The sequence below is a fragment of the Embiotoca jacksoni genome, unplaced genomic scaffold (genome assembly GCF_022577435.1).
Source record: "Embiotoca jacksoni isolate LCO1_2020_lvr unplaced genomic scaffold, fEmbJac1.0.p SCAF_8, whole genome shotgun sequence".
Taxonomy (NCBI): domain Eukaryota; kingdom Metazoa; phylum Chordata; class Actinopteri; family Embiotocidae; genus Embiotoca; species Embiotoca jacksoni.
In genome coordinates, this window is record NW_027185436.1 from 967,434 (window position 1) to 987,134 (window position 19,701).

Consider the following 19,701-nt stretch of genomic DNA (forward strand, 5'->3'; position numbering starts at 1 on the left):
CTGGTTCAGGCAGCGGCTGCTGTTGGACCTTCCGTGAGGCACTGAGCTCCTGTCTTTCTGTTTTATATGCCACTATTGCATCTCATTAACTTCATGATTTTCTATTCCTTAGATTTATGCTTTTTCAGCAAGTGTCTGATCTCAGATACAGTAACTGGCCTCAGAGACTTACCCATTATCTATTGTCTCTCTACATTGTTGTTCTCTCTCTTGTAGTTTTATGATTTTTCTGCAGGTATCTCTGGCTCTGGGTCTGCATGTCTCTGATCTGCAGTTATAGACCCTACCAATTTACCCAATGTTTACTGTTTGTTGTTTTTCTTTTTTTGTTTTCTCTCTGCTTTACCTTCACCCTAACTGATTGAGGTAGATGCCGGCTCACCCCTAAGCCTGGTTCTGTAGGTCCTTACTGTCACTTATGTGGGAATTGTTCAATTGTTGGATTTTTCTCTATAATGTTCTTAAGTTTTGTTGTAAGGACACTCGGTTAAAGTGCCCCGAGATGACTTTTGCTGTGATTTGGTGCTATATAGAAAAACATAATTGAATTGAATTAAAACAAAAGAAATGCAACATCTTAATGAGGACACTATGCATACTGGTGGCTGTAACGTTGAACTGTTGGCAGTCAGGCTCGCTGTTTACCTTGCTTTCTTTCTTTATACTACCAAGAGCTAATTGCTTCCTGACTGTAGCTCCCTTCTTTATACACAAGTAAGGTACATTTATCTTGTTATCTAAATCTCAGCGAAAAATGTATTTGGTTCATTTTGAAGATAAATAATTAAACTGAGCCGTGTGTCCAAACCAAAGTCAAAATGTAGAACCCAGCAAAAGAGGATTTTTGTTGTTGTTGTAGTTGTAATCTTTGCTGCACGTATCCATGTAACTGCATCAATAAACACTAAATAGCTGTTTCCCTTATCTCAACTGAGGATACAAAGATTTGTGATTTTGGGCCCATATCATTATAACATAACAGAATTGTTCTTTTTCTGTAACACTGAACCTCACATATGCAGAAATGATGGAGGATAAAGCCTAAAAGCAAAAATCAAAGTAGTTAATCATAACTTTTATTGCTATGTGCTCCCCATTACAACAAATAGCATCAGTAGTGTACACTTCAATCTACACAAATACATTAAAAAAGCAAATAGAGCAGAGAGTGACTGACGGTCATGACAATTTTAATACTGCAATGCACGGATAGCACAGGGGTATTGATACAGTACATGGAGAATCCTATGCAGTAATATATGTCTGAGGCTCAGGGATTGTCAATGTAACATCTACAACTATCCTATTTATCATTACATGCTCTCTATAATAATAGAAGCAATGTTTTCAAGGCAGCAAGTAAAGGATGTGGAAATAATTGGGGAGAAAAATGTAAAATGGTAAGACAACACTGACAACTACAAACAGCCTTAAAAACAACGTTACTGGTTTACTGGTACTACACTATTTATGTTTTATTGTTTCAAATAAAACATTTGTCTGGCCAGTACATGCTGCTGTGATGTAACAATTCAGTTTACAACTTCTACAAAGGTAGCTGTGAAAAGACAGCCTTCTGGCAACAAGTAAAACATCTCAAAATTGAGCCTGTATATTTACATCTAATTGTTTGCAAAAAACAATGTCATTTCTAGTCTATCGTGTTTGTTAAAAAGCAGAAATCCATTTAGAATTTAAAAATATAGATGGAAAAATGTGATCAGTTTTCAATGGTTTATCTTTTGCAGCTTATTGACAAGCTGACACTGCTCAAACTGTAAAAACAAAGCAGAACCCTTTAACTTTCAATAAATATTCATGTACTCAATGCTATATACATGTACTATACATTGGCACACAGGAGTGAGTGTGAATAGTTGTAAGCTATTTCTTTGCTGAAAACACAAAACTGTGTCCTTGTTATTGCAGTCAGATGCATTGTGGTTGAGAGGAAATCTTTTTTTTTTTTTTTTTTTTTTTAAATAAATAGCTTTCTGTCTCCTGAACATTTGTCCATTATAAAAAAAAGCTATAGATAATGCTTTAGAATAACACATGTCCATATACAGTAAAACTCCTTTGAAAGTCCAGCTTAATGTGCTTACAATCAGGCTATGTTCCTGCAACATAAAATGTACAACTGACTGTACAAAATGTAAAACAGACCTGCTCAGACTGAATATAAAAGGGTGTAATGAGCTTAAAGTCTCATTAAGCAATTCTTTGACATTTAATTTGATTCAAATGATTTTTTTTTTAAGGTGAGAGGGCCGTTCACTGTGCTGAACCCACAGTGAAAGAGCACGATATTTTTTTTTATTTTTTTCTCACAAGCTGGTGTAGACCCCTAACTCAAAAATAATTGACTTACATTTATCACATGGACAGAAACATCATACAGATGCTCCGTAAATAAGCAACTGCTTGCTAACTGGTTATCCATTAGCACTTCATAATTCAATGGGAATATGAGAGCTGTGTTCATGTTTGTTTTAGGGTCCATCTGCTCCCTAGTGGTCAACAATCACTTAATGCAGGTGTTTGAAATAATAGTACCAGCTGCGATCAAAAAGTTGTGAGACTGGTCCTGCTGCTACAGTGGCAGCATAACAATGTGCATAGACCAGGAGAAACCAATAAAGTTTGTCTTACAAGTTACGTCTCCCAATAAAAATCAGCACTTGTGTTATACGTATTTGTGATGGCACCTTCTATATGTCACTACAGAAAATAAATTGAAAATCTAAATCTAAACAGCATTTCAAGATGAGGTGAAAGTGTTTGTTTTTTTAACTGTTACACAAAGTCAAAATGCTTTCCAGATGCATTGTGAGTGTGCTTAGAATTTTTCAGCTGAACAAGAGTCTACTGTATATGACATACAATCCAGAGAACACTTGACAGATATGTTTCCCACATACTTCCCTTCTTTGACCTACTAACGTCAACCTTTCTGGGCAAAAACGTTTACAAGGACAAGACAAAGAGTCAAAAAGGTCAATGGCAAACCGCATTAAAAAAAAAATTCAAAACACTGCTGGGATACAATAATGTACATAATATGCACATTATTAATAGTTTTAATTTTTGGGAAAAAATATTGTATGTTTATGGCAAATATGAAGGTAAATATGAAGTTGACAAAACCGTTTTCCAATTTGTGTTTTGTACAGACCAAAAGATGGGATGTTAGATACAAATTTGTGAACTTTAGAAATGTTGATAGACAGATTTGTATCTTTGGACAAAGACAGGCTATCTATCTATCATTTCCTATATTTATGCTAAACTAAGTTAACTGTTTCCTGATGGTTGCTTCATATTTAGCATACAGACATGAGAGTAGGTACCAATCCTCTCATATAACTCTCCAAGAAAACTTTGCGAGAGCACATTTTCAGTTCATTTTGTTCATTTAGTTATATCAACAACACTGCCACTGAAAAGATAAACATTTAGATCAACTTGTATTGTTCTTATTCATTGAAAGTATCCTTATTTCCTTAAAATAATACTGATAGATTCACGTACAGTATTTACAGGAAGCTTTATAAATACCCATCTCCATAGAAACTGCAGAATGCCAATTAACAGCAATTGGTGGACATAAAAAAAATCTATACAACTAAAACCATTTTCCTAATGGTTTTCACAGATACATCTCTGGTCACTTTCCATTTGCACTTAAAGTACGGTGTTTGGTTTTGTAGTTTCAGTGACATCACAGGTACTGGGACAGCTGAACTGTCTGGAAGTCAAGCAAAGATTTTTGGCAAGAAAATGGCAGTTTGTAACATTCAAGTAAAGGTAACGTTATATTTAACTTCAAAATGATAACAAAACTAAACCTCCCGTTCATGTCAAAGATTATGACGTAGAGATCTGACATCGAGGCATTTTATTAATAGCTACATTAAACAAGAGTATCCAATGTTAGTAAAATGCATCACAACCGAGATTAATCAGCGGCAGCATGGCGAGTATTGCTATTAACCCTCAAGTTGTGTTGATTTTTTTTTAAAAGGTTACAACACAACAACGATTTCGGCACCAATGCCTTTACCTATTTCTGTGCTGCGTGAGTCCTACTTGTTGGGGTGTGGGATGCTTTTCCTCAAATTGAATTAGTTGTCATGACTGCACCTGCTGACATTTTCTCTCTCTCCGTCTGATTAGTGTCTGCTGGAGGAGCTGCTGCAAAGCTCTGCACAACACAGTGGCCTGATTCAGTAAAGGACAGGACCAGAGAAGAGACCAATCACAGGCGAAATACAGACACCTGTCACACTAGCTGTGACATTGTAGGTCACATCAAAGAAATATTTGATACTTGTTAGTTCAAAGAGTCAAAGAGTGTGGTTGGTATTAGGCAGCCATTTCTTTGTAATACACTAAAACGTTTAGTCAGTGTTGCAAACAGAGGCATCTTTTGAATATTGAACTGTCCTTTGGCTATTTTGTATCCCTGAAATGAATCACTATGAATTAAATTTAGTTTTCCATTTGACACGGATGAAAATTCCCTTTGGATCATGTGCCCCTTTACCTTAAGATTTTAGCATAGTTTTTTCGACTAAAGTATGAGAGCAAAATAACATGGCGGCTATGGCAGCCCAAATAATCTGGGAGCTCACTGTGAGATTTTATAGTGATATTTTAAATCCATATTAGGGGCATAAAAAGAAGGGAAACAAGTGAACCAGCACTTTTCTTTCTTTCTTTCTTTCTTTTTTTTTTTTTCTTTCTTTCTTTCTTTCTTTCTTTCTTTCTTTCTTTCTTTCTTTCTTTCTTTCTTTCTTTCTTTCTTTCTTTCTTTCTTTCTATTTGTTTCTCTCTGTGGTGTTTTTGGTGTGAGAAGACTCAGGATGAAGCTGGATTATCTATTGTACATTAGGAGTCCTAGAGGCAACTGGTGTCACTTTCATCTCCCCACTTCAGAATATGCTGTAGGCCACCGGCTATCTGTCGAGCTGCTCGACCTTTGACCCTCAGTAGGGTTTGCCAGGGGAGACGGTGACATGGCGGCCAGCTTCCTGCCGGTGGGATCCAAGTGTCGTGGAACCCGCCTCGGTGCTGTAGTGAACTTTGATTGGGTTTTCTTAAGTGGAGCAGGGGTTGTGATGCGTTTTGCAGCGTTGCCTGATGTAGGTGATCCTTTGCTGGGGCCTTGTTTAACACCACGAGTGCTGTTGCCCACGACGGAGGCTGTTAATGTCTCGAGCAGCTGGGAGGCTGAACCGAAGCGGACGTGTTCCTCCGTCTCAGACGCCTCGGAGAACAGAGACAGAGCTTCGCTGCGCTTACTGCAGGAGTCGCAGCACAGTTTGTTGTAGCCTGGAATAGAGCAGTATCTCGCTAAGACCTCCATTTGGCAGAAGATTGATTTGTCTCCATTACATGGCTCATCTGAAAGTCAAAGAGCATACAGTGTGAGCTCAGTGCATGTCACAGTGTTGAAAAGTGCTGAGATGCCCTTGAAAGAAGATCAAAAAGACTGACTGCAAGTGGATGCATAACAGAGCACAGAGGCATTGTTTTTAATCAGAGTCTAACAGCACTGACAAGTGTTTATGCACATTTCAGCCGCAGCACATTCAGCAGAATGTTGCTCATTTTGTTCTGCATAGACAAGAGCTGTGACCCAGTTACGGTTCCCACTGTAGGCTGCATGCAGTCTTACCAGGTTTTGTGTTCGGTCCAGTTTGTTTAATGTTCTCTTGAATTAGTGATACATTCCAGTCACAGCACTAGACATTTGATTTTCTAAAATATAAATATCTGTTTGTTTGAAAGATGCTTGTTTGATGTTTGAAACCCCCCCCCCCCCCCCCCAAAAAAAAAAAACAATAGTGTCACTTAACAAGACTTATGGCTCCTCTGAAGCTACTTCCAGAATCTTCAAAGACTTTTATAACCATTTGGATTTAAGGTATTTAACAAAAAAAAAAAGCCCATTTAGAGACCCCCCTACAGTGAAAATAAAGTTTCTTTACCTTGTTTACATGTCCATGTGGTGTTGTTCATATATCAGAAGATGAATTATTAACAAAATAAGTAGTCAGTATAAAGGCGATAGTATGCAATGACTAAAACCTTTTTGCGCAATAATTAAACATTTTGTCATTCAGATTGTTGAGACATCTGTGACTCAAATGTAATGTTAATACAAAGAGACACAAACTGGGACTGATTTTGACATGTGCAGTAGTTTGACTAACTGCATCCAGACTGAAATTATTGACTTTTTGGTGTGCGTATTGCTTAGGGACACAATTGTATCAGTACAACACAAACAAAATAGAAGAAAATTAATTAAATAGCATACAGTGCTGTGACAACTTTGAACATACAGCAAAGTAATGAGTTATTTAAATATGAATTCCATTTGAGACAAACTTAGAAAATAAACAAATATTCACAAAAGAACATTTTACATATGCCAAGTTAACTTTGGCGTGGCGTGATCCATTACGGAATTGGCACATATTGAATGGCTTCCTTTTAATACATAACTCTAGAGTGTCTATTTCTACAGTAGTGCAATTAGTATACAAGTCAACATAGTACAATTAGCAATTAGTACACAGTACAACATCGGCACGAGTCAATGGTTTCTCAGTGTTTCAAACACACCCCTCTGTAAGCTCCCCAAAAAACTATGAAGGACAAATTCGGTTTCAGCCTTTCCAAAACTGAAGTCTTGCTTGTCTTTATATTCTCTATTCTAATAATATAAATGCGCTACTGCACGTCAGTAAGCAAAAGAGGTTTGACTTGAATTGTTCTCCCCAGGATTCCCACTGAAAAGAGCAAATACCCACTGATAAAACAGACTGCTTTAATCATTACTCTCTGCCTACTCAAAATGCAGTGCTGATTGCAAAGCTCTCAAGAACCTCTCATACAATATTCAACAGAAGCTACGTAAAGTACGCTGCAGATAAATACAGGATGCACAATGTTGTCATGCAGTCACTCACACATGGGCTCATGTGTGTAATTTGCTTTTCATCCTCGTCCATTCCTGTGTCTGCTGCAAATATCATGTCAGACATGACATACTTTAACTGCTGCGATTACCAGTAGAGGTTCTTTTCTAAATCAGTGTGAGGAAAGATTGAAGGGGCATGATGCAGGCGGGTAAAACTAAATTATGGGACAACAGTCACTTTGGTCACAAGTGCCAAATACAAGATAATGGAACATTTAATGTCCATTCACCATCCAATATTTTTTGGAGTTTGTTGCTTTATAATTGTGTTAATTTAGTATTCTGTCTAAGTTTAAGTGGAACAGTATCTCAACCAGTAAAAAACAAGCATGTCTCCTATTAAGGGAAGGATGTGGTTACCATACCATATTATTGTATACTATACAAAACTATTCTATACTATTTTCTTCCTTCCAAGCAGCATTGCTTCCCTTTTCTGTAGACCAATAAAACGCATTGGCAGACTCTTGGAACCTATCTGAGTCCATCACAATGTCTAAATTAAATTATACTATTGTTGTGAAGCCAGTTGAGATGCTTCAGTCTATCTGGACATGAACTGCATTTATCACCCAACAATAATGGAAGTTTAAAGCAAATTAATACAGACTTGATATTCATTGTGATGAATTATGCAACTCAAAATACATGATTTTTTTTTTTATCAAGTAGTTGAAATCTGTAAAAATGATTTGTTTAGCTGTTTTTGAAAAGTAATGACAAATAATGTATCATGTATTTTTGTCAAGAGGAGTTGTTGGAATAAATAAAATGTCTAATTATTAATGAGTTTTTCTAACGGAGGCAAAATGTTTTGTTGATTTATAGAATTAAACAGAAACTGAATCTGTGAGTGTTGATTTAAACAGACATTTGTTTTTCTTCTTCTTATATGTCCCATATTGTATAATTCAAATTTTCTTTTTTATTATTATTATTTTAAAGCAGGTGTAGCTGCTATATACAAACTGTGAAAGTGTCAAAATACTCAGTCCACAGAGAAATGCACACCGCTCATATGCAGCAACTATGCATTTTGGAGAAGCGGTTAGACATCTGTTAGTCAGTGATGCCACAAACCTACGCTTCTGTAAAATGTCCTCCCTCAGCACGGCACACTGTCCAATATTTGCATACAGCAACAGGTCATTCCTTCACAGAGCTAGCAAGCTACAAGACTGAAGGAACCTTGTGGTTGGCGTTGGCATGCATCACTTTTGAGTACTTAAAATGACAGAAATAAGATTTTCGGGATATTAAGACTGCAAATAAAAAACTGGAAAAGTGTCAAATATGGGACATTTATTAGTTGACAAGCTTACCATAGCAGAGTCCAGGTCTGCACGCTCTCACAGTCTCAGGTTTATCTCCATTACACTGATCTCCAATCCGGCAGGTAACCAAACGCCTCTCCATCCCCTCTCCACATGTCACCGAGCACTGTGGAAGAGTGCAAAGAGTCAGCAAAGAATACTGTTTTTGGGGCAAGAGCTGAAATGAGTGGAGGCAGGTCACACAGTCGGCAGTAATTGTCAGGATAACTTCAAGTTCATTCCACATAGAAAATAAACAGTTTTTCCTCCATCCCCTTCTTAGATTGGATTTTTCTGAGAGTGCACAGGGAAATCTGTTGGGAATAAAGTCAATCACTTACCACCAAAAAAAATTGTCTGCTGGATAACTGAAATCTTACTTTGTTGACGGTTTCAGTGGTAATACTTTGTTTTCATTTTACTGAGCAAATTTACAATGTCTGGATGAATTTGCTGAATTAAAAGAACTGAAGTGTTTGTTGAAGTGGAGGCATCTTAAACAAACAACTAAGCAAACTAAACACATTGGAATGAAAAATGTACTTCAGCGGAAAGGGTTCAGCATGCTTTAAAGTGATTGACTCAAACAGCGTCTCAGTTCGCCTCTCTCAACAATCCGGCTGTGCAGAGGGAAAAGAGTGGCCAGTACTAGTTCCGTCACTTTTATGTGCATAAATGAGGCCAAAAACATTTATACCTTTAAGAAGTGACTATCTGAAAGTGTGCTACGCCATAAACAATTATTCACATTCCTTATGTCCCTCTGTATGGCAGCAGGTTTTTCAGCCCACATTTAAATGTGGCCAATGGGAATAGGTATAAAAGGTAGCCTTCACGTGATTGGACAAAATTGGCCTCATTTAGAATCTTGAATTGAACAGGTAGTGTATAAATCTTGGTAACACTCAAACACCTGTCATCAGTAGATGGATAAAGCCAATATGTTTTCATTCCCGGTGCATAAACTAAGGCCTCAAATACTAATGTTTTATTAAAGTCGTTGGTGTCTCATGAACAAAGTGCTTACATTTACTATGTTCACCACAAATATCGTGACAATGGGCAGGACAACTTCATGGATTGGGTTAAATGTAAAACGGCCGTCGTTGGATTAGAGCTAGGCATAAACAGTACTTAGTTAGGGTTCGGGAAAAAAAAATCATGGTTTTGTTTACTTGAGAGAAATCCACACTGACTTTTGCTTCATCAATCTTTTTTTCCCATCTAACCGCCCCTGATTTCCACCCTTTGTGCTTTGTCACACAACCTTCTTCAATCTGCTTCATTACATAACACACAAGGTGCATTGTGCGTATGTTTTAGATGACAAACGACAACTTGTGCATATCTCTCTGATGCCTCTGATGAACAGCTGTGACAAAATGGCAGTATTTGACGCCCTAAGAATGGGAAGGGGCTGATACAGTCAAAACAACAAACAAGCCACTAATTCTTTTCTGGATGTTTCTCTTGAGATGACTGTGTGACTGGCTGTTTTTACACTTCGATCTCCTGCTGGCATGAATGAAAATGTCATTGGAGCAATTAGTCTGAAATCCGTTAGATCCCACATGAAAGAGGGTTGGAGCCTGAATGTTCTCAATGAAAAGTAAACTGGTTTGGTTGTAAAACAACAATTGTAGTTGACCTATGATTTGTTTATTATTTTGAATATTTCAAATATTTTGAAGTCACAAGAATCAGCAATTTACTCACAAATAAAGAACAGTTTAACAGAATAAATCAATTACTGTAATTTCACAGAATACTGCTACTGTCACTGAATGCTCAAATGCGCATATAGCATATATTGCATATAACAATATTCTAACCATGTTATCAAAAATATGAGTGGTGACTTAATAGTTACATCTTATTAGCTCTTATCTTTGTCCCACTGCTCAGCCAGATGTCTGAATTATAGGATGTTTAATAGTTTTTAAGGTCTCATTTGTGACTAGTAAAATGGATGAACTAAACATGAAATCTGGCACTGCATTACAATGAAATATTACAGAGGCCTTGTGTTTAATTTTACATGCGACCCTGCCAAGATCAGAAACCACTGTTGTGACATGTGCTGTAAAGCTACTGCTGCACTATCAGCATAAATCTACAAAAGATGATGTGGCCAAATTATCCACTTCCAGACCAAAGAAAAAAACAGAATTTTATCTAAACATGTGATCAGCTGTAAAAATGTCAGCCGTTTAATCCAAGAGTTGTAAGAAAAATGGCTCTTTTAAACTTTTTTTTAAAGAAATCACACAGATACCTCTGACCAGGCTCCCGTCCTCCACTGTGCAGGACATGGGACTCTGTTGCAGGGCCTCCGGCTCTCTGGCTTCTCACCACTGCAGTATTTACTGTGCACGGAGCGGTTGGTCCCGTCGTGGAGGAACTGGACGCAGCGAACGGTCCGGATCTGAAAGCCCAGGCTGCCGCAGGTTTTTGTACAGTGCTCCCACTCATCAGAGAACCATCTGGACAAGTACATGTGAAACACAGATAAATAAGGGACATTTAAGATGAGTGATAGAAGAAGGATTCAGATCTTTCACACAAGTAAAAAGAATCAACATTACTATAAATCCACAGACGAAAACTACATGCTGCGCAACACATCTAGCTCGTTTGGTGTTTCCCACCCCAAGGGTCTGGAACTTCCAGAGGGACACAAGATGACTCTGAGAGGTTATTAGAAGTATTAAAAAAAAAAAAGAAAAAAGTTCTGCAACACAAAATTATTCTCATTTTGGAACTTTTCTCTGAATGTTGGGAAAAACTAGTTTAATCCTTTAATCATACATCGTCTCTACTTTAGCTTAAGTATTCTTTAAGTACAGATGTAATACGAATGCAGTACAGCAAAACATAATTGAAGTCCTGAACCTAGATATAGTCAACCAAAAGTTATTTATGATATATTTTGTTCAAAAGGGATGCGATGCATGTGATTTTGCAGTTACTTTGACTTTTAACCACCAAAATCTAATCAGATCATGGTTTAGTCCAAGTAAATGTTTGTGATAAATATGAAGATCTTTTGGATCAAGTGAATGTTTGTTCCAAATTCCTTCAAGGTGTTCCTGAGATACCACGTTCACGAACATGAGACAGACGGATGAACAGTCAGAAAACGTGAAAACATAATACCTCTGGTCATGGCTGTTGTGCAGCGGCATACAAAATGTTGGGTCATGTTTAGATAAAAACCCTCCCAATATTTCTGGACCTGCAATTACACCCACGTTGCTGAGACGGTCCCTGACACAAGGGACGTACAAAGGGAGGAAAAAAGGCAGGCACAATGAAAAATGATGCATTCTAGGCTTATTTGCAGGGCAGCACAATTTCATTCAAAAGCAGGGATAAATATATTTGAACACACCATTCAATGACTTTGGATTGAAACTCAGTTACAGAGAATTGGCATGTGGTAGTGAAATATTGCGAATACAAAGGCTTAGTGCTCTGAATGCAGACTTATTTCAAATTTCTAGAAGAGAATCAACAAGCCGCAGTTCTGCTGTTTCCTGCACATGCATCAATAAATTCATTTAAAATGCTTTTAACTCTTGGGTGGTGTTCATATTTTTGTTATTCAGCCAGTGTTCGTGGGTCTGGTGGACCCGCTGCATTTTGGGGTTTTTAATTCAACACAATCAAACAATTTTAAGTTAAAATACTCAACAGATGTTTACTTCATCCCAATTACAAGCAATATGAACAGCATATATGGTAAATATTTGCCCTTTACCTTTGTTAGATCACATTTATGTATTAAAGTGGCACTAGTTTTTTGTTTGTTTTTTAATAACGTGTGCAGTGTACTCACGAGTACCATATTATTGCCTTTTTTTTGCCACATAGGTTACCAGGGATGTGTTTGCCGTGTGCACAAACCAGGAAGAGCTGACAGGCTGTTCTTTGTAGTCAGCAGTTGGGGTGGGAACTCAGACTTGTTTATCCGTATCGTTCCCACCATGGTCAGCTTCCTCTTTAGGTGCTCCTGTCCCAGCTTGTACGAGGTAAAAAAATTGTCGCATGTGATGTTGTGTCCACTGAGTCCCTGAGTCATGTCCAGGACAACTCTCATTCTTTGATTTTTCTCAGGGGCTCCTCCATCAGGCTTCCCTGTGTAGACTTGTAAGTTCCAAGCGTATGAGGAAGTGGCATCACAGGCAGCCCAGATATTTGTACCATATTTTGCAGGTTTAGATGGTGTATACTGCCTAAAGGGGCAGCGGCCCCTAAATGGCATCAGCTGCTCATCAATGGTGACATTAGGCCCAGGGTTGTAAAACAGGGGTAGGCGGTGCACCCACTTGTCCCACACTGTCCTGATGGCAGCTAGCTTGTCTCTCTGCCGCTGAGCTGGTCTGTCGTCTCGGTTATCAAAGCAGATAATCCTGGAAATTATGTGGAAGTTTTCCAGAGACATTGTTGCACGGAAAAGTTATCTGCCAGTTTCTGCATCCCACAGGGACTCTGTGGATTCCCCTTTGGACCTGAAAACTCTAGCAAGCATAAAAACCCCAAAGTAGGCATGTAAATGGGTTTGGTCCATCTCCTTCCACCTCTCTCCAAAAAACACGCCTTCCTTCTAAATTAGTGCAATTCAGAATCATTTTCTGAATGGAATCTGGGATGAAAAGCTCAAAAGAAGACTTGATGTCCTGCACATGAGAAACTGCCATCCGTGTTGGCCCTGGTTGAATCCTTATCACATTGGCAGCTATGCGGGGAGGCTCATTTCTTGGGTAAGAAGACCATTCAATTTCACAATTTTTTGGCATCCATATTTCTTCACTTGCTACCTGATGACGGGCTTGTTCTGGTCCTGGAGCTGGCTGCTGATGGCTAGTCCTGTGGCTCGTCTTCCTTTTGGAACTAGCTGATGCTCAATCTCATCCTCTTCTTCAAAGTCACTGTCAGACTCTGAATTTTCAGAAATGTGATCCTCACATTCTGAAACCTCTTCCTCTACATCATCATCAAAAGCTTCTCTCTCTTCCAAAATCAATTGCAAGGCCCTCTGAGCAGAGAAGCTTTTGGCCATCTTGGTCAGTTGCGATAAGGAACCACACTGGCAAAGCTATATTTATTGTGTCCCGCCCCCAATTTGCAGCTGGGATAGAGTATGAGGAAATAAAGATTGGTTCCCGCAGGACAAAGGGTAAAATGTGCGGGAATGTGAGAGCAGAAAGGTGTCGGTGCTTGAATTGTTCAACTAAGTTGCACCCTTATGGCAGGGGCAGAAACACAAAACACACACACACACACACACACACACACACACACACACACACACACACACACACACACACACACACACACACACACACACACACACACACACACACACACACACACAGCAGGCCCAGACAGGAGGAGGAGAGAGTGAAGGTACACAGGACCTATGATTTCCACACTTTTATTAGCCCCGGGTCCAGTGGACCCAAACATCCTGTATGTAATATACATGTGTATGGGGAGGGGGTGGGGGGTGTACTGTGTGTGGTCATTGAAAATGTGTTCTGATATATGTTCTTCACAGAAAATGAGCCAAGGCCAATGAGTCTCAGTTTGAAAAAATAATTAATCATATCATTTTTCTTTTGATTAAAAATGAAAACGGGTCCCACAGACCCGAACACCACACAAGGGTTAAATGACTTTTCAGAAAGCTGTCATGCTAAACTGACTCACTTCATTTTTGGGATGTCATGGGAATCAAAACTTTGATACAAAGTTAATAATAAAATTCATCACATGTGACAAAATCTCCTGTTTACCAGGTCAAACTGGGTGTGTGTGTGTGAAAAAGCATGATTATTTAACACAGGACATTAAGATGATGGTTAAGTAATGCAGAATGTATTGAATATCTAATTAGAAAATCTAAACATAACCTATAAAAATGATGTGGGGTGGAGCATTAAACACTCCTTTTAAGGATCAGTTCACTGAAATCAGAAAAACATGTCAAAAATGTTGTGTAGAAACTGTTGTTTGCTGCTGGCAGCTGTCTTCCTCTCTGTCACATCACTTTATTGACATTTCCCTCCTGCCTATGGATTGTTACAATAGTGGAAATGAAATGGAATTAAAGCCAGAAGTTCTATGTACAACCACAAAAAGTCACCAGGCTGAGACACTGAATAAAGTGTTCTGTCTATCTGTTTATGGATCTCCTTTACTTCGTTCAAGTAGGCTTCTTTCACAGCACAGCACCTACACTCAACAAACAGCGCTGTCCATGGTTCTGAAACAGCTAGTCGTATGTATCTCAGATACATTTTATGCTGACATTCATATTTTAGTAGTATATTTATTTTAAAGACTGTTTATTGTTTTTCCCGTGTTCTGTTTTTAATATTTATATTTTCTATGCAGCAAAGAGGAGTGGCACTCCTAATTTTGTTGTATGCAGAGCTTACAATGACAATAAGGGCTTTCTGATTCTGAAATTTGGATCGTAATGATAATTTCTATAGATACACAAAGCTTTCACAGGAGGCAAACATACAAACATAATAATTGATCACAGAGTAGACTATGAATGTCAAGTACATTTTTTGACTATCTGCACAGGAATGGTTTGAAGATTTTAAGTCATCACAGTACAGAAACAGCTCTGGTGGAAGTTGAAAGAACTCAATAATCTTCTCATTGCCTCTGACAATGGACTCTTGCCTATACTTGTCCTGTTCAGTCTTAGTGCCGCATTTAACACAAAGGATTAAAACATTTTATCACAGAAACTTGAATTGTCATTGGGATGAAAAAGCCTCTGCTGTATACATAGCAACAAAACATTCAGAGGCTGCCGTATTTCAGAATTCAATTAAGCAGACAAAAGTTGCAGGACTCCTTGTTAAGACTAACAAATGTGTCTGCTGTTTTCAGTGCTGCTTGTTTTCCAAAAGAAATCAGTTTGAAAAGAAAACTTACAGAAAGTGTGAGTTATCATGTTGTCAATATTTTGTTTAACTATTGTAACTAGATGCTAAAGAGAATAATACATACTCAATATGTACCATATTGAAAGCCAAAGACTGCTATGACAAATTTTCAAGGTATTACACAATATTCAAAACTATCTCATCGACAGAAGGTATACCTTTCCCATGTGTTGATATGTCGGTGCCCATTAAGCTTTCATCCAACCTCATTGCCAATCTGCAGTTTCTATAAACAAGAAGTACCGTTTTGTTTTAGTATAAATGTATATGATTTATGGTTCTTGCACAATTTGGGACTTTCACCCTCTGATCAAACTGAATGTGAAATTATTCTAGCTTCTTTATTTTATTGCTCTACACAAATCATAAGTTCTGTATTTATATTATTTTTAGGATGCAATTGTCCTCGTTGACATTTCTTCTGATTGAGTGTTCTAAAGGTTGGCCTAAATCTCACTTAAGTCACGTTATAAATTAATATTTGTATTAATTTGTATTTGTATTTCCCCTCAAAGGTCTGATCAGCTCTTACAGAAAATAAGTTACAAAGAGTCTAAGAAGTACAACAAAACTAACAAACTTGAAAGCAGTCAGAGAGTATATACATTTCCTCCAAGGCTGCATAATCCTCTATGTGTTTAATATTTATTCAGTATCAAAATATTTTTTGAAATTTTTAATGTGTATCTGGAGGGGGCTTGACCTTCATAAATGTTCACGTAGTGTTTGGCAATCACGGGTTACATCAGTAACTGCAGTAATTCATTTTAAATATAGGAAAACTAACTTTCTAAACTAAATTACAATATTCAAATCAAACAAGCTACAACCTAGCTGGGAGCGGCAGGTGTCTGTGATTGGGAGTGTGGGAGGGCATTGTGGGAGTGAGGGGGGGAAGTGGTTGTGGTGTTTAATCATACATGTGACGTCGCTGGTGATGTGCAGGCATATATAGAAAACAAAGGACCTTTTTCACAGCAGATGTGTTGACTTGTTATAATAGGTGATGGACAGGTGTGTTCAAGACGTTTCCCAATAAGCCATCACAGTGAATGAGCATTCACAAAAACAGAACCTCCCATAGGTGGAGTGCAGCCATCAGTAATACGCCTGTGTGCATCCATCCAGTTGCTGCTGCAATATTTCACTGGATTAAGGTAAACATTTGAAATATTGGCAATTATAGAACTGCCAAAGTGAGTCATCTACTGAGGAATGATTGCAAGAAATGTCATGGAAATCCATTCAACAGATATTTCACTGGGGTGTACCGCCTGCTTATCATTTGTATCTCTGAGCCATGCTGTTGACATTACTTCAAGGTAAAAGAGTCTCAGGAGCAATACTTTTGATGAAGTTGAGGACCATTAAGATGCATCAGCCAGCTTTTAAAAAAAAGGAAAAAGCGTCAGATATTTGCTCCATTTTGCTCATATGGAGATCTTCTGTGCTGCAGTCAAATCTCCACCCCAAAGAAAAGTCAGTGAGACTTTCAGAGAGACATATAGTTTCCTCAACATCAGAGTGTATGTTTCATCCAGTGTCAGATCTCAGCAGCTTTCGATTTCTTGAAAATTTCTTTAAAGCCGAACAAAACAGCGAGTGGGTAAACATTTGCTTACTGTGTGAGGTCTTCATTGAGTTACATGGCATTATCTCAGTGTCGAAGTTGGCTGAAGAACTGAAGAAGCCACCTTAAGCTGGGATGGTTGAATTTGGCTGCAGTTCTTAAAGGCATCTGCTATTAAACTTACCGTCTCTTACTGCCTTCACAACTCAAGCTTATATCCATCCTTCTTTTTCAAACCATTTCTTTCATCTGCTTGCTCTTTCTTTGCTGACTCTGTATTTGGACCCCTCAGCCAACAAAACAAGTAATTCTTTCACAATTCCGTTTTGCTTTCACAGCCATGCATCTGTTACCAGAGTAGCAGCTCCATGCAGCTAAGGTGTGTTATCACTTAGAAAGGCTACTTTTCACTCCCATGAGCTCGTTTCTTGTCTTTTAAATAATTCAGTAGAAATTAAAACTGGCTTCTATGATTGAACCTTTGTGAAACAACTCATGGCTCACCTAACAAGGATGCATTGATAAAAACTAGACCTGTTCAGGTTGTTACAGCAGATTTCAGGCTCCACAAGGAAAATCCTTGCGTAAGTCTTATCAACATCGGCCTGGTCTTTGAAGATCTGGGCAAATCTAGGCGCTAAATGAAATATAAAACAAACATTTACAGAACTCCAAGCTAAAGCAGAAACATATCTGAACCACAGAAAACTGAAATAATGACTGCATTGAGTCACATTAAAATTAAAAATGTCTCATTTGAGCTAATTTTACAGTTTCTGTAACTTATTTTTCCCTAATATTTGTGAATGAATTCTTGATGCAGTTTATATGTACAGTATTGCCATTATCAGCCTGCTTTAACACCAATTTACCATTAATTTGTAATCACTAATACATGTCCATGTGTACTATTTATTGAAATATGAAATTACTTCTTCACTTCTTGTATCTGACTAAAACTTGATTGTTCCAATTTGCTTAATTCAACTTTTCTAATGGAAAATGAATTACCTATACTCCAAAAACCAGCAAGTTGCAATTTACATCCATGATTTGTGATATTGGTATATGATAATTAAAATTAATTCAACTTGTCTCTGTAAATCTTTGTTGTTCTTGTTCTGCTGTTTGTCTACTTTATTAGGGTGTAAATTCATTGAAATAAACAAAATCAGAGCCAAATTTCTCATATGTGTTCACGTGCCTGGCCAATAAATCTAGTTTTGATTAAAAACACACAGTTGAAACTACACCACAACAGAAAACAATTCTTAAAAGGTGTATGTTGCTGCAAAGAAACTACAAATTGTAAAATGTGGATGGTTCACACACAACCTGATAGCACAGGTCAAAGTTTTTGGGCTTAAAAAAGGCCTGGTATGAAACAAGTTTATGTCAAAAAGGTAACAACAATTAAGTAAATTCTTATATGAATATAAGAATTTGTGCTCGATTAAGGTGTTGAGATGACCAATATGATGATGTATATCTTAAGACAATATGGATATTTAATATGTCTTTGATTTTACACTACATTTAAACTGTGGTACCTATCCCTTTTGCATCTGAATTTATAGTATCATTGTGGGTAATACTGCAAAGAGAGCGGAGGAGTCTGTACTCACTGAGGCTGTGTGCAGTCCTGAAGGTTACACATTCTGCGGATGGGTTTTGGCTTCTTGCTGGCGTCACAGTAGCCTCGGTGAACCATCTTGGTGTCTCCTTTTTTCCGACACCCATACTTCGTGAACTGAAACCCTTTGAAAGAATAATTGTTTTTTCATTATACAGTCTTTAGTAAGGCATACAAAAGCAGCATTAGTCTACATTTATAACTGTAAAGTAAAAAAAAAAAAAAAATCAAACTTCAGCACTTTTTAAATCATCCTTTGTAATTCTTTAGACTATTTTATACTTTAATCACACTTAAGGTTTGAAAAAAATTGCAGTTAAATCCTTTCTCTCAATACGTAACAAAGTATACAGTTAATGTCAGTACTAAAAATTATGTATGATGTTTGCATTAGTATAAAATAATCCTTTTGACCCCCCCAGCCATTACTTTTACCTTGTTACCCAAAAATAGCTCTATATTGTATTAATATTGTGTTGTTATTATGTTTGGACTGTAAAACTGAAGCGTGTCTACATACAACAGGAGCAGTGAGAATACAATTCAGGTAATCAGATTTGTAGCACAATAAAAAAAATAAAAAAAATTATTCCTCTCTCTTTTAATTGTGATTGTAATTTATTCATTACCGCCAGCACAAGGCTTGGAACACGGAGACCAGCTTTTCAGAGCCCACTCATAGGTGTCCTCTTGGATAACATTGTTGTTGTTGACAGGAACTGAATCTTCATGGATGATGTACTTGTACATCAAAGTAGACCGTGTTTCATTGTCCTTGGGAATAATCTACAAACCAAGGGAAGAAGGAAGATAACACAAATCACCAGGTACTCCAGCTTCCTCCCACCATCCAAAAAAAAACCATACTGTACATCTCAGGTTAATTGGTGATTCTACAAAAATAAAATAGGTGTGAATAAGAGCGTGAATGGTCTTTGTTTCCATCTGTCTCTATGTGTTCCGTGATGGACTGGTAAGCTGGGACCCTGTGTCCTTTATCCTGTTCATGATAAAGTGGGTATGGATATATTATATTATCAAATATAAATATTAGGTTATTAGGCTATTGAGGTTAGAAGGATCAACACAAATATAGATTACCTTGATTATGCAAATGTCAGTTAATGTGTGCGTAAAACCAGTTTTAACCAAGTGATTAACCTTTTTACTTGACAAACCCAAATTCAAAATGTATCAAAAATTACAGACAAATAAACAGAAAAAGT

The 19,701-nt window shown here is 37.6% G+C and overlaps 1 protein-coding gene and 1 pseudogene across 1 annotated transcript in view; both read right to left on the reverse strand.

Moving 5' to 3' along the window:
- Nucleotides 1-1,083: 1,083 nt before the first annotated feature.
- The window catches only part of adamts3 (ADAM metallopeptidase with thrombospondin type 1 motif, 3), a 145,971-nt gene continuing 127,353 nt past the window's right edge, over nucleotides 1,084-19,701 (reverse strand). Inside the window, exons 18-22 of the mRNA XM_069178498.1 lie at nucleotides 19,105-19,261; nucleotides 18,468-18,600; nucleotides 10,580-10,787; nucleotides 8,314-8,431; nucleotides 1,084-5,406 (exon numbers count right to left, since the gene is read on the reverse strand). Of these exons, the coding sequence (XP_069034599.1) occupies nucleotides 4,922-5,406; nucleotides 8,314-8,431; nucleotides 10,580-10,787; nucleotides 18,468-18,600; nucleotides 19,105-19,261 (1,101 nt within the window). The 3' untranslated portion in view covers nucleotides 1,084-4,921. The remainder of the gene's footprint in view (nucleotides 5,407-8,313; nucleotides 8,432-10,579; nucleotides 10,788-18,467; nucleotides 18,601-19,104; nucleotides 19,262-19,701) is intronic.
- Nucleotides 11,804-13,366, reverse strand: LOC138215741 (piggyBac transposable element-derived protein 4-like; annotated as a pseudogene).